The following is a 13855-nucleotide window of genomic DNA, read 5'->3' as shown; positions in this document are numbered from 1 at the left end:
TTCAACTGTAGCAAAGCCCATAATGTTATTTTGTTACAACAAGAAAAAAAAAAAAAAAGATTAAAAAAAGTCATGCATCCTTGAATATTTTACATTTGTTTTTGTACATTAAAAGGATGGTGTTGATATTGATACTGTTTTAGAGAGCCGACATGATTAAAAACAAACAAAACAGGTAGTTCTCTGGACAGGCTGGGAAACGGGAAAAACAGTGACGCATGACTAGAAACCAGAAACTTGATCTACCTTGTGTGATGATATATGTTTCGAAATATGCAAATATTATGTAAATTGCGATATATGCAAATAATTATAGGAATATTATTAAAACTATTTTATTTAGTATAAAAAAAAATTATAGAGAAAAACTCGCCAGCATAAACTACAAGGAGAAATCATCCTTATTTAAAAATGCGTCAATGCCGCCATCTTGTGGTCATTTTATTTTCTTTGTTGATGTTTCGCGCGCATTATTTTCTGACAGATTGGATAACACAGTCCCACAGACAGACACACATTATATTACAATAATATATTATACATATTACAATAATAGGGAATAATAGGTATTCTTGGGTCAACTTTCCACTAGAACATTAACGTAAGAATCTAATTTTGCAGCAACAGTGACATTTGTAAAGTTCCTTTTTATCGGACGAACTCGTCTTATAGAAGAGAGAGCACTATCATTTAAACTTCTCTGGTAAGTTTTATTTACTTATTTTCAGTAACATTTCAAATAACCCAGACGTATAATAACTATTTTACCATAAGGTGCTCGGTTAGGCGGCCTTACAAAACTACAACAGCCACTGCAATAAAATTACTTTGATTTAGCCTCAGCTGTTATAAAAATGAAATAAAATTAGCGATTTTCAAAGCCTTTTACAATATTTGTACAAAAGTAATTTATGATAGGGTTTCTAATAGTAATGATATCGATAGTTATATCTTCATGAAGAAAATCTGATGTATGTGTAGGACTCTTCTTCTGACTCTGAACAAAGCATATAAAGGCTGGGAAAATGATTTAGAAGTTTTTTTATTGATAGGCTAGAAATAAAAAGTTTTAGTACCAAAATACATTGTGTAAATATCATAAGTAAATACGTAACACCATAATAAATGCCTTAATTACTATAACTTTTTGATTATTCTCACATATTATTCTGACATATATCATATTATTACTTTCCCCCTGTGAACAAAACCACAGTTGAGCATCATTCGAACTAGTAAATGTAAGGTTTTAACTGAAAGAGTCTTTTTCACAGGTTCAAATAAGCATCCTTATAGTACAGGTGTGATAGTTCTTGGTCTATTCAGCCGAAAGAACTGGAACAGCACACCGCACAGTTCTCTATAGCGGAGCCCGTACAGGTATGGAGCTAAGGCTTTGGGCAGGATGAGTAAGATGTTACACACCACCAGGGACATCCACAGGTTTGCTCTGAGGTCCAGAGTCTCACTATTGTGGCAAAGCATCAGCTCAATCATCAAAACCAGCAGGGGACAGAAAGCCAGGAACAGGTGAAGATAATGGATGAAAAATGTTCCTTTAGCTCGGGACGAGGCCTGGCCCTTCCACACGCCCGAGCTACGCGTGCAAAAGTAGAGGATGAGGTAACCGGACAACACCAGGAGAAGGATGAGAAGAATACTGGTGACCGTCAGCAGCATGGAGACATGGAGTGGGCGAAAGTGGCTTACAGTCAAAACCATGAGCAAAGGCAGGGAGCAGATGTGGAGGGCGCAGGGACCCGTACTGTGGTACCACAAAAACATGCCAATAGCTGCCGCAGGGATAAAGACTGAGACGGCCCAGATGGCAGCGACCGCTCCGTAGGTTCGTGACACAGGCCACACTGCCAGGTAGCGAAGAGGTGATAACACGGCAAAGCAGGTATCCAGCACCATTGCTGTAATACTTAGTACGCCAGAACTGTATAGTACCGCAGATAGGAAGAGCAGCACGGCGCACGGCCACTCTGTCATCAACACACCAGCTAAATTGATGCAGGCACTCAGGATGTTCATGCAAACAAAGAGTAGGTCGCTGAAGAGAAGATTGGCCAGGAGGAGGTATCGCGTCTGCTGCCGCAGATCGACGCGGGACATGATACGTACTAGAAGAACCGGAGTGGTCAGCAAAATGGCCAGGAAGGCCAAAATGGGGCACATCTGAAGCACTTTCATGTGGCAGGGAGGGATGAATCCATGCCACTCGTGCGCAAACATCTCCGCTTGGCTTTCAGAGGAGTTCGAAAAATTAGAGGAACGTCTGTGAATCTCAGCTCGACCAGACTTGTTGTACCAATTGCCAAATGAACAAAGCAGAGATAAAAAAAGGTCTTCTGCAGCTAGGTAGAAAAGCTCAGACTTTCCCTCCATCAGAGTTTTCATCTCTTGGCGCGTGTTTGTGCGTCCAATCCAGGGCAAAAAGAGCGAAGGACAGGTAAATGTGTCTCTGCTTTCCTCTTCCCGCAGGCTGTGGTAAGTGATTTAGGGGACAGATGTGGATTTGTCACAGACACGCTTCTAGATGGTTTCCGTGGAGATAGAGAAACAGGTAAATATCACTTCACAGCTAAAAGGATCAGAATGACACTCTGGGGTTTTGCACCAAGGCATAAATATTGATATGTCTTCCGAGAATCAGAACTATTGCGTAACATTTACAGTGTTATTTTTGGACTGATTGATTGTTTAACTTAGAGGACTAAGTGCCACACAGGTTAAACATTGAACACTTGGAGAAATTGGAGAAAGACACAATCATATAAAAATTCTGAAATGTACATTTATTTATCTTACCAGGAGAACAAAACAGCACTCAAAAACAAGAGTATGAATCAATATTGTGGTCATGAATAACAGCATACAGTATATAGCTGGGGGAATCTCACAGAAAATTGTCAAGAAATGTTCTTTAAAAAAGAATTATATTTTGCATGAAGAAATTTAAGCCTGTTTTATTATTACCATGTTTTAAATATATGAGAAGAAATGCAAAAAAAAAAAAAATCTTATTGTTGTTATGAAGATTATTCTGTGTGGATATACAGGACGATCTTCATAATGACAATGAGATTTTTTTCCCACATGATGACAATGAGAATTTGGGAAAATTTAATGTAATGTCATACTGAATATATGTTACTTTTTAAAACAGGCTTTATTTTCTTTGTACAAAATAGATTTGTTTCAAATAATTTAGAAATATTACACATACACATAATATTGCACATACCATTCAATCGTTAGTTTAAAAATGAAAATATAAAAAAAGATTTAAATATATGTAATATACTTTCATGTTAACAGTTAAAATGCTTTAATAGATTATAAGTACTAAATATTAAAATGTTTCTTTTGAGATCTCCTTCTTGCTTATGAGTGAATTAAAGGGATAGTTCACCCAAAAATGAAAATTATCCCATGATTTACTCACCCTCAAGCCATCCTAAATTTATATGACGATATTCTTTCAGACGAACACAATAAGAGATATATTTAAAAATATCCTTAGTCCTCCAAGGTTTATAATGGTTGTGAATGGTAACCCACATTCTGAAGACAGAAAGAAATGCATCCATCCATAAAAATAGTAATCCATACGGCTCCAGGGGGTTACTAAAGGCCTTTTGAAGCAAAGGGATGTGTTTTTGTAAGAAAAATATCCATATATAAAACTTTATAAATTCGAATAACGAACTTCCGGTAGACGATCGCACGCAGAATGCGCAAGTTGACTTGCGCCAAATGAGTAATCCTCTGACGCGATGTGTGACGCAGGATGTAGGAGTATTGTAATCTTAGACGTCTCTTGTGGTTTAAACAAATACGGGTGGGCAACAAACTCAAGCTCCTCTTCTCGTATATCAAAATCCTCGGAAATTTCTCTTTAAAAATTCTCATTTTAGACTTCTAATTTGTGACCAGTGTTTTGTTTTGCTCTCTCCTCTTCGTCTCCATGTTTGTCATTGTGTTCAGGTCAAAGGTTGCTCTTCCGTCCAAATTGACGTGCGCAATATGCGTACGATCGTCTGCCGGAAGCTTGTATATTTGAATTTCACTTTCAAATATATTTGAATATATTTGAAAGTTTTTTATATGGATATTTTTCTTACAAAAACACATCCCTTTGCTTCAAAAGGCCTTTATTAACCCCCTGGAGCCATATGGATTACTTTTTTTTTTTACGGATGGATGCATTTTTTATGTCTTTAGAATGTGGGTTAATCATGTGAGTAAATCATGGGATAATTTTCATTTTTGGGTGAACTATCCCTTTAAAAGGAACACTCCACTTTTTTTAAAATTGGGCTCATTTTCCAACTCCCCTAGAGTTAAACAGTTGAGTTTTAACTATTTTCTAATCCATTCAGCCGATTTTCTAGGCCGATATGGCTAGGAACTATACCTCATTCCGGCGTAATAATCAAGGAACTTTGCTGCCCTACCCTGGGTGCAGCAGGCGCAGTGATAATACTTTTCATTTTCCGTCGGTCATAGAACACGATGTAACTACAGAAGAGTCAAGTTTTAAATAGGAAAAATATCAAACCTCTTTGGTCATTTTTGAGCGAGATGCTAACGGTCTAATCAGATTCAATGAACTATGCTAAGCTATGCTAAAAGTGGTACCGCCAGACCCGGAGATCGGCTGAATGGATTCAAAAACGGTGAAACTCAACTGTTTAACTTTAGGGGAGTTGGAAAATGAGCCTATTTTCAAAAAAAGTGGAGTGTTCCTTTAAATTCACTCTTCTGCAAATGAATCCTCCAAAAACAGAGGGACCAGTTACAATTATTTTGGAGCATGGCTCTCCTCTAGCTTCAAGTCCTCTCTTCTAGGCTGCACTCCTCTGACTCTGGTGTCTCTTCTTCCACAACACCTGCTGGACAGTCTCGTAAATCTCGCGATAGCGCAATATGTACAGGTAAGGAGTGCAACAGCGTGGCAACAACATCAGTACGCACATATTCACCAACTCAATCCACACTCCCAAATCATCCTTGGTTTCTCGCTTTAAAAGAGCCAGCTCGACAGCAAAGACCAGCGCAGGTACAAAATACATCATGAGCAACAGAGTGTGTGCCAAAAGCGTCATACGCGCCCGGGAATACCGACTACGCCATATCCCAGAAGTCTTGGTGATGATGTAGAGATGTATGTAACAGTACACGATGAGAGCAGTGCAGAGGCTGACGGCAATGATGAAGTACAAATGAACGCCAACCTTCATTTTCTGTTCCAATGAGTGCAGTGCAATTAACACCAAACACAACGGACAGCTCTGCTGGTTCCTGCCCATCACCACCTCAAACATCACTAGCAAAGAGACTGGACACACTGCGGCCATCACCCAAAGGCTCATGATTATCTTCTTGGCCCGAGATGGCGGGAGAATATCTTTGTAACGTAAAGGCCAACGTACAGCCACATACGTGTCGACGACCATCAGTGTGACGGTGAGCACAGAGCAGCTGTACGTCATCACCATGCTCACCATCATAAACTTACACAGCGTGTAGGGCATTTTCAGTCCCACAGAGTTGCAGGAGACCATCGCAAGGTTTACGGTCAGGAAAAGCATGTCGGCGAAGAGCGTGTTCGCGAGGAGCAGGTAGCGGGTCTCTTGACGTAGCGAAGGAAAGCACAGTATGCAGAGGGACAGAACGGGGTTGACCAGCATTGTGACAGAGGTTAGCAGAACCGTGGGGATGAGGAACAGATCCATGTGTTTGCTTTCCATTATGTTGTACCAATCCACAGAGATGTTAATGAAAGACTCGGTCATATTTAGAGTCCAATGCCACACTATTGAGAGAAAACTTTGGGGTGAAGAACTATTGCTCCTCGGTATGCTGAGACTGGAACGGTGGAGCACATATACAGCTTCTCTACCTACAGAAAACAGAAAAACCATGAGTACAGAAATATGTACATCACCTACACATCTTATGATCTGTAAAATGAGGAGAAGGCTTCAAAAAAACGAAACAAACATTTTTTCAAACAAAATCAAATTCAGTTTTATTTTCAAACCAGAAGGAAAAGCAGCAGAAATATTCATGATGCACCCTTTTTTTTTGTCCAATCAAATGCTCTATAGAATACGAATGTCCCTCCTTCTAATATTAGTACAATCAATCAAATCCAACCAACTAGCAATTTTTTTTTTAAAAGTAACTATCTCTTCAATAGGTCCTGGCTAAATTTCCTTTTTCAATAGTAAATGAGTCAACACAGGAACATCATCAATTTCTGGTGGACTAAAAAATTCATCAACTTTTACTCATCCTCATGTTGTTCCAAACCTGTAGGACTTCTTTCTTCTGTGGAACATAAAAGATGATACACTGCCGTTCATAATTTTGGGATCAGTTAGATTTTTCTCTTATGCTCATCAAAGCTTTATTTATTTGATTAAAAAAACAAAAACAAAATAAAAAAACAGTAATATTGTGAAATATTATTACAATTTAAAATAACTGTTCTATTTGAAAATATTTAGGGCCCGAGCACCAATGGTGTGAAGACCTTATTTAATTGCTCAGTCAATTATTCTTCTCCGAAATGAATCGCATTTTTGAGGGCCTAAACATGCTCGAAAACTCATGAAACTGTGCACACGCGTCAGACGTAGTATGTCTGATATGGGTTTCAGAATTAGGTGTGGCAAAATGGCTCGATAGCGCCACCTACAAAAGTTCAATTAAGCGCCCTTTGTGCTACGTTTCACGTACAAGTATGAAATTTGGTAGACAGATGTAACAGCCCAAGCAATACCAATAAAAATGTTCCTGGGTGCAAAATCTGAAAACCCAACAGGAAGTGAGATATTTTGAGTTTTCTCTGCAAAATTTGTGCAGTTTTTGCCATTTCCAGACATTGTACTTTAATGAACTCCTCCTAGAGCTTTAATCAGATCAACATCATATTTGGTCAGTCTAATCTAAAGGCCTTTGCGACGTTAAATTGCGAAGATCTAGAGTTTTCGCTGAAGGCCGTGTCTGTGGCGACCTGACAAAGTTCGATGTTTCAACACGAAACAGAAAGTTGTAACTCAGACAAACAATGTCCGATCTGCCCCAAACTTCACATGTTTTATTAGAGACCTGGCCTGAAGACATCTTCATGGCAATATATTTAGTTACAGTCATAGCACCACCTCTGAGCAACAGGAAATGAAATGTTTAACACTGTGATTAACTCCTCGTAGAGATTTAATCAGATCAACATCATATATGGTCAGTCTAATCTTAAGACCATAGCAATTATAAATATCAAAGATCTCGAGTTTTCGTTGAAGGGCGTGTCCGTGGCGTCCTGACAAAGTCTGATGTTTCACCATGAAAGAGGAATCATAACTCAGGCATACAATGTCCGATCTGCCCCAAACTTCACATGTTTGAGAAGAGTCCTGCCCTGAACACATCTACATGATAATATTCAGCTATAGTAATAGCGCCACCCACTGGCAACAGGAAGTGATGTGTTTAACACTGTGATGCACTACTAGCAACATACTAAAATATGCAATTGAGTGCTAAACATGCTACAAACATTCTAAAACATGCTAGCAACACTTAGCTGTGTGTTAAAGCATGCTATTTACATCATGAAACAGGAACTTGAGCATACAATGTCCAATCTGCCTCAAACTTCACATGTTTGACAAGTGCCCTGGCCTGAAGACATCTACATGCCAAAATTTAGTTATAGTCATATGGCCACCAGCTGGTAGCAGGAAGTGTGGCAAATACAAATGACTGACGTTTTTCTCCTATATATACTAAATGCATATTGCCCACTGTGCTGTTTCCCTAAATGGGTGCGAGGGCACTTTCATCGCTGCTTACAGCTTTAATTAGGGCCCGAGCACCGATGGTGTGAGGACCCTATTGTAATTGCTCAGCCAATTCTTCTTCTTCTCCACAATAAATCGCATTTTTGAGGGCCTAAACGTTCTCAAAAACTCATGAAACTTTGCACACGCGTCAGAAGTGGTGAAAATTTACATCTGATATGGGCTTCAGAATTAGGTGTGGCAAAATGGCACGATAGCGCCACCTACAAAATTTCAATTAAGCGCCCTTCGTGCTACATTTCACTTACAGGTGTGAAATTCGGTAGACAGATGTAACAGCCCAGTACCTACAAAAAAGCCCGTGGGTGAAAAGTTTGTAAACCCATCAGGAAGTGAGATATTTTGAATTTTCTTTGCAAAATTTGTGCAGTTTTTGCCATTTCCAGACGTTGTACTTTAATGAACTCCTCCTAGAGCTTTAATCAGATCAACATCATATTTGGTCAGTCTAATCTAAAGGCCTTTATGACGTTAAATTGCAAAGATCTAGAGTTTTCGCTGAAGGGTGTGGCCGTTGCAGCCTGACAAAGTTCGATGTTTCGCCATGAAACAGGAAGTTGTTGTAACTCGGGCATACAATGTCAGATCTGCCCCAAACTTCACATGTTTTAGTAGAGTCCTGACCTGAAGACATCTTCATGACAATATTCAGTTACAGTCATAGCGCCACCTGGGGGCAACAGGAAATGTAATATTTTAAACTGTGATTAACTCCTCATAGATATTTAACCAGATCAACATCATATGTTGTCAGTCTAATCTTAAGACCTTACCGATGACAAATATCAAAGACCTTGAGTTTTCGTTGAAGGGCGTGTCCGTGGCGGCCTGACAAAGTCTGATGTTTCGCCATGAAAGAGGAAGCTGTTGTAACTGAGGCATACTATGTCTGATCTGCCCCAAACTTCACATGAGTGATAAAAGTCCTGGCCTAAAGACATCTGTATGACAATATTCAGTTAGCTATAGCGCCACCTGTTGGCAGCAGGAAGTGTGGCACTTTTACATGATTTTGCCATAATTCTCCTGTATTTCCTCGCTTACATGCATGTCGCCCACTGTTCGCTGTTTTCCTGAGGCCAACGGGTGGCGGTGAGCCTGGGTGCGAGGGCCCTTTCATCACTGCTTGCAGCTTTAATTTAAAATGTAATTTATTCTTGTGATGTCAAAGCTGAATTTTCAGCATCATTACTCCAGTCTTCAGTGTCACGTTCCTTCAGAAATCATTCTAAAATGCTGATTTGCTGCTCAAGAAACATTTAATGTTTACAACTGTACAAAATATTTGTGTGCAATATTTTTTTTCAGGATTCTTTGATGAAAACAAAGTTCAAAAGAACAGTGTTTGTTTGAAATATAATCTTTTGTAACATTATAAATGTCTTTACTGTCACTTTTAATTGATTTAATGCATCCTTGCTGAATAAAAGTATTAATTTCTTTACAAAAAAATAAAATAAAAATAAAATTTCTTACTGACCCCAAACTTTTGAACGGTAGTGTAAAATGTTACAAAAGCTTTGTATTTCAGATAAATGTTGTTCTTTTTAACTTTATATTCATCAAGGAATCCTGAAAAAAAAAAGTACACAACTGTTTTCAACATTGAAAATAATAAGAAATGTTTCTTGAGCAGCAAATCATCATATTAGAATGATTTCTGAAAGATCATGTGACACTGAAGACTGGAGTAATGATGCTGAAAATTCAGCTGTGCATCAGGAATAAATTACTTTGTAAAATATATTCAAATAGAAAACATTTATTTTAAATTTTAATTATAATTCACAATATTACTGTTTTTACTGTATTTTTAATTAAATAATGCAGCCTTGGTGAGCAGATGGAACTTCTTTTAAAAACATTAAAATGGTACCGATCCCAAACTTTTAAACGGTAGAGTATTTTGAGAAATGTCTCAGTGTTTTAGTTTGGGAAGTCAATAAAATCATTAAAGATAAATTAAAACCATCAAAGCATCAATCATCAAATAACGCATTTATTGACTTTTTCTCCCAATACACATTCCAGTGTCTAATATATGGGCCTGAACGATGAACAGAGAATAAAAAAAAAAAAAATAGCCAAAACACTATACCTATAATTAGAACAAAAACTATATTGTTTTTTCTAACATATTCTTGATAATACTGCATTAAAAAAATGAGCGAGCCCATATTTTCATAAAAACATTCAGACACAAATCAAAGGGTTAATAATGATAACAGTATGAAACGCCTCATAAACAATGTCAAGAACAAATCCATGCAAATATTGTGTCTTGTACGGTTGTAAAAACTCTTGTCTATAATAATACACCAATCAGTGTGACATGCCACATAGTTCCAACACAATTCCTGGTCCACAAAACACTTCTGTTAGTTTCAGCCCTGTTTCACCAACAAACAGTCCACAGAAGAAGAATGAAATATGGATGCATTGACTAACAATCGATTAATTGTGTTAAAATGACTCACGTACCTGTTCCACACATACACGTGTGCAGTAAATTCTGCTTCCATCCAAACCTCCATTAGACTAATGTCACCCCAGATCAATACCTCCCGACTCTGTCCTCGTTATCAGAGCAGGCGTTCCACTGATGCGCACAGATCCGTAAACGATCGCACGGCACTAACACTCTTTCAGCTCTCCATGGTTACTTAGCATTTGGTGTAAATTGTGCTGACCCTCCCCATGACAGGCCGTTCAGATAAACTAACACTAACACCGTTATTACTTCAATGTCCCTCGACACTATTATGCACCTCATATCCGGAGCTAAAAGCTTATAAAGCAATAAATGAGATGGAGAGTTACACAAACAAACAATATACAAAAATGTTGGCATGACCACCAGCCCTTAAACAAATGATGCTAGTAGTTTGCATTATATATGCAAACCTGATGCTGCAATGTTTTTCCAATAAACAAAACACTGAGGAAATTTGCTGAATGAAAAAGTTTTTATTCATTTTGAATCATTAATACAAAACCCCTCATTTCCTGTCCTTCTTGTAACCAGTGTTCCAGAGATGCTTCCTCCTGTGCTGTCCGTCATCATCGTCATTACATTTATCCTCCCCTAACTCCTCATCCTCGTCACTGCTGTACTCATCCTCCTTTCCTTCTTCCTCCTGTTCTCTTGCCATCAGTTTGTGAAAAACATGGTACTCCTCTACAGTTGCCATGGCGACTTGCGTCAGGTAGGTTTCCTCAGAGACGCAGAGGACGTCTTTGAGCGGGGGTTGGCGATGAGTGTTTGGCCCTTCTTGTCGGGCGTCTGGTACAGTCCCCTCCGCTCCAGAAAACAGTGACGACACCGCAGCTCAGACAGAGACAACCTGAACAGCTTCGCCTTCACCATCTCTGCCTGCCGAACACCCATACGGAAATATGCATACTGCGGGGGGAAAAAACAAGCTATGAGTCCGTTTGTAACTACTGTAAAACAAACAATGACCTCTAAATGCCAACTTCAATGACCCGCAATGGCTCACACAACAGTGAAACGTCATAAGAAAACCATTTACAAGGATAGTTTACCCTGAAAATCAAAGGGAAATTTTTAGTGAAGAAGACTGGTGTAAAATTGTTTAGCTGTAACACCTATCGTACCTGAAATTTATACTCCAGCTGGGCCAAATCCTCCTCCAAAACCTCAGGTGATTCTCTGAGGATGTCTGTGACCTGTTGGACGGTGAAGAGGCATTTCTCCCTGAGCAATCGGGACACCATGTTTACCCTCTTGATTGGCAGGACCATGACCTTGGGGTAGTGACTGATCATCCTCTGCAGACTGCCTGTGGACAGATTTTAGACAGATTTCAACTTGAGTGGCTTTCAAACTGGGGTCTATGGAGGCTATGAAACAACGCTTCCTCACCATTGATTGAATTTTACGTCATTTAGGCTATGAGACAACGCTTTTACGGCGATGACCAAATTTTTCGGCTTTCCGTGTTTTCAGTGTTATATGTTAGGGGTGCTATTACAGATCTTCTAAAAGAGTACAGAATCTCCAGATCAAAACACAGGCGATTTTCTCAGCTTTTTGTTCGAAATGTTTAAAACTTGCCCACATTTCAAGTGTTGATAAAAAACAGATGAAGCTAGAAAATTATTAAAAATACTGGCAGTGGCAAAAAGGCAAAAAAAGCCCAAAACAACAGCAATATTTATTATAAAAAGTTCTTTAATACAAAGTAAATATTTTCCAAATAATGTTTCAATCATTTGTTTTAGTAAGATTTTGATAAAATTTTAGAAAGAAGTCTCTTATGCTGACCAAGGCTGCCTTTATTTGATCAAAATACAATAAAACGGTATTATTGCTAAATATTATTACTATGTAAAGTAACTGTTTTCCATTTATTATATTTATAATGTAATTTGTTTATTCCTGTGATGGCAAAGTTTAATTTCCAACATCATTACTCAAGTCTTCAGTGTCACATGATCCTTCAGAAATCATTCTAATATGCTGATTTTATGCTAAAGAAACATTTATCATCAATGTTGAAAACAGTTGTGCTACTTCATATATTTGAGGAAAGCATGACACAAAGTTCAAAAGAACAGAATTTATTTGAAATAAAAAGTAACTTTATAAATGTCTTTACTGTTTTTAATCAATATAATGCATCCATGCTGAATACAAGCATTAATGTCTAAAAAAGTCTTACTGACCCCAAACTTTTGAACAGAAGTGTAATTTGCTACCAAAGAAGACGCATCACCTTCTACCAATCCCATCTTCCTCAGATGATTGACACGTTGCTGTAAGTCTGCACCTTTCAGTGAGTATACCTCTGGACACTTCTGCATTATTTTCAGGATACTGGACGGATTTAATCCTAGGATAAACAGTGCTGTCAGAACAGATGGAACATGTTTCCCACGGCTCTTCATTGCACCTTCATGCATCTCCTCGGCTTGAGTTTCTGAGAAGCCCATCTCGAGCAAAGAGCACAGGGTGAGCTGGGTCACAGGTCTGTGGGTGACCTGACTGGTGTGAGATGGATTTGCTTGATGGGGCTCTTGTTGTGTGGTGCAGAATGGCATATGACCTCTGCTCACAGCCACAGGACAAACACGCCATCTCCACATCCACTGCACCATCTGAGACACAGAGAGAGGAAGCAAATGCTGCTCAATTCAATACACATTGGTGCCAAATAGTGTTTGGACACAATAAATCTAAACACATTTGGAACAATATATCAGCTTTTCTCAGAACTAACTTTAGTTTTTGGAGCTATTCGTTTTTAGTGCATCAAGTCAATTCTCCTCAAATGTATATAAAAGGTAAATTTAAATACATTAACTTATATTGTAATAAAATGATAAACGTGTTATCCCAATAGCTAGTACAATAACATATGGAAATTTTTATTTAAAATATTCCAGATTTTCTATAAAGAAAAAATAAATAACTCGGTGTTATAAACTAATTTACAAAAACACTGCTAGGAAAAAAACTAGCATTTCTTTAATTTGAGTCTCCCTTATATTTGTGTGTGTGTATATATGTCGAGATAACTTTGTTTAGGGGCAATAAGTTATTTTTAATCAGCTTTAGCCAGAACAACGAGAATAGTTTTAGATGTATGTATGAATAACTGACCTTGCACTTCTAACCTTCGAGGCAGATATTTCTTGCAAAATTATTTCTAGTTTTAATGTTGTTTTAGGGTACCCAGATTTTCTAGCAATCACACATACCGTTATATTAATTAGGCTATAAAACCATTTTTATTTGATTCATCACAATTGATTGTTACTCTGGTTCCCACCAGCAAATCACTTACGGAATCTATTTGATACAAAGTCACAGTTCGCTGCATCGCGATACTTTCTTAGGAGCTGATGAACACTCAAACTAGCGTTTAATTCTATGATAATGTGTAAACATTCTTCTATAATTTCGTCCTCACCTGTTTTCTGCATACATGTGTACCCATATCTGTGCCGCGTCA

The 13855-nt window shown here is 38.2% G+C and overlaps 3 protein-coding genes across 3 annotated transcripts; all 3 read right to left on the bottom strand.

The window, feature by feature from the left end:
• Positions 1-1011: 1011 nt before the first annotated feature.
• Positions 1012-2662, bottom strand: LOC125250152 (probable G-protein coupled receptor 148). Its single transcript, XM_048162567.1, has one exon. It carries the CDS (start codon positions 2401-2403, stop codon positions 1291-1293), a length of 1113 nt encoding a protein of 370 aa, XP_048018524.1. The 5' UTR covers positions 2404-2662; the 3' UTR covers positions 1012-1290.
• Positions 2663-4691: 2029 nt separating this feature from the next.
• LOC125251339 (probable G-protein coupled receptor 148) lies at positions 4692-6142 on the bottom strand. Its single transcript, XM_048164334.1, has one exon. The coding sequence runs from the start codon at positions 5931-5933 to the stop codon at positions 4854-4856; it is 1080 nt and encodes a 359-aa protein (XP_048020291.1). The 5' UTR covers positions 5934-6142; the 3' UTR covers positions 4692-4853.
• Positions 6143-9856: 3714 nt separating this feature from the next.
• Positions 9857-13808, bottom strand: mterf4 (mitochondrial transcription termination factor 4). Its single transcript, XM_048162576.1, is given in 5 exon segments — positions 9857-11121; positions 11124-11280; positions 11496-11680; positions 12617-12998; positions 13688-13808. Coding segments are annotated over 5 exon segments (1005 nt in total). The 5' UTR covers positions 13724-13808; the 3' UTR covers positions 9857-10876.
• Positions 13809-13855: the final 47 nt, after the last annotated feature.

This window comes from Megalobrama amblycephala, linkage group LG17 (assembly GCF_018812025.1).
Source record: "Megalobrama amblycephala isolate DHTTF-2021 linkage group LG17, ASM1881202v1, whole genome shotgun sequence".
NCBI classification, from domain to species: domain Eukaryota; kingdom Metazoa; phylum Chordata; class Actinopteri; order Cypriniformes; family Xenocyprididae; genus Megalobrama; species Megalobrama amblycephala.
The sequence above is the reverse complement of the archived record's forward strand: the minus strand, read 5'-3'. Positions and strand labels throughout refer to the sequence as shown.

Bases quoted from the DNA above. Each gene is read 5' to 3' on its own strand.
- LOC125250152 (XM_048162567.1), bottom strand. From the start codon at position 2,403: ATGAAAACTCTGATGGAGGGAAAGTCTGAGCTTTTCTACCTAGCTGCA.
- LOC125251339 (XM_048164334.1), bottom strand. From the start codon at position 5,933: ATGGTTTTTCTGTTTTCTGTAGGTAGAGAAGCTGTATATGTGCTCCAC.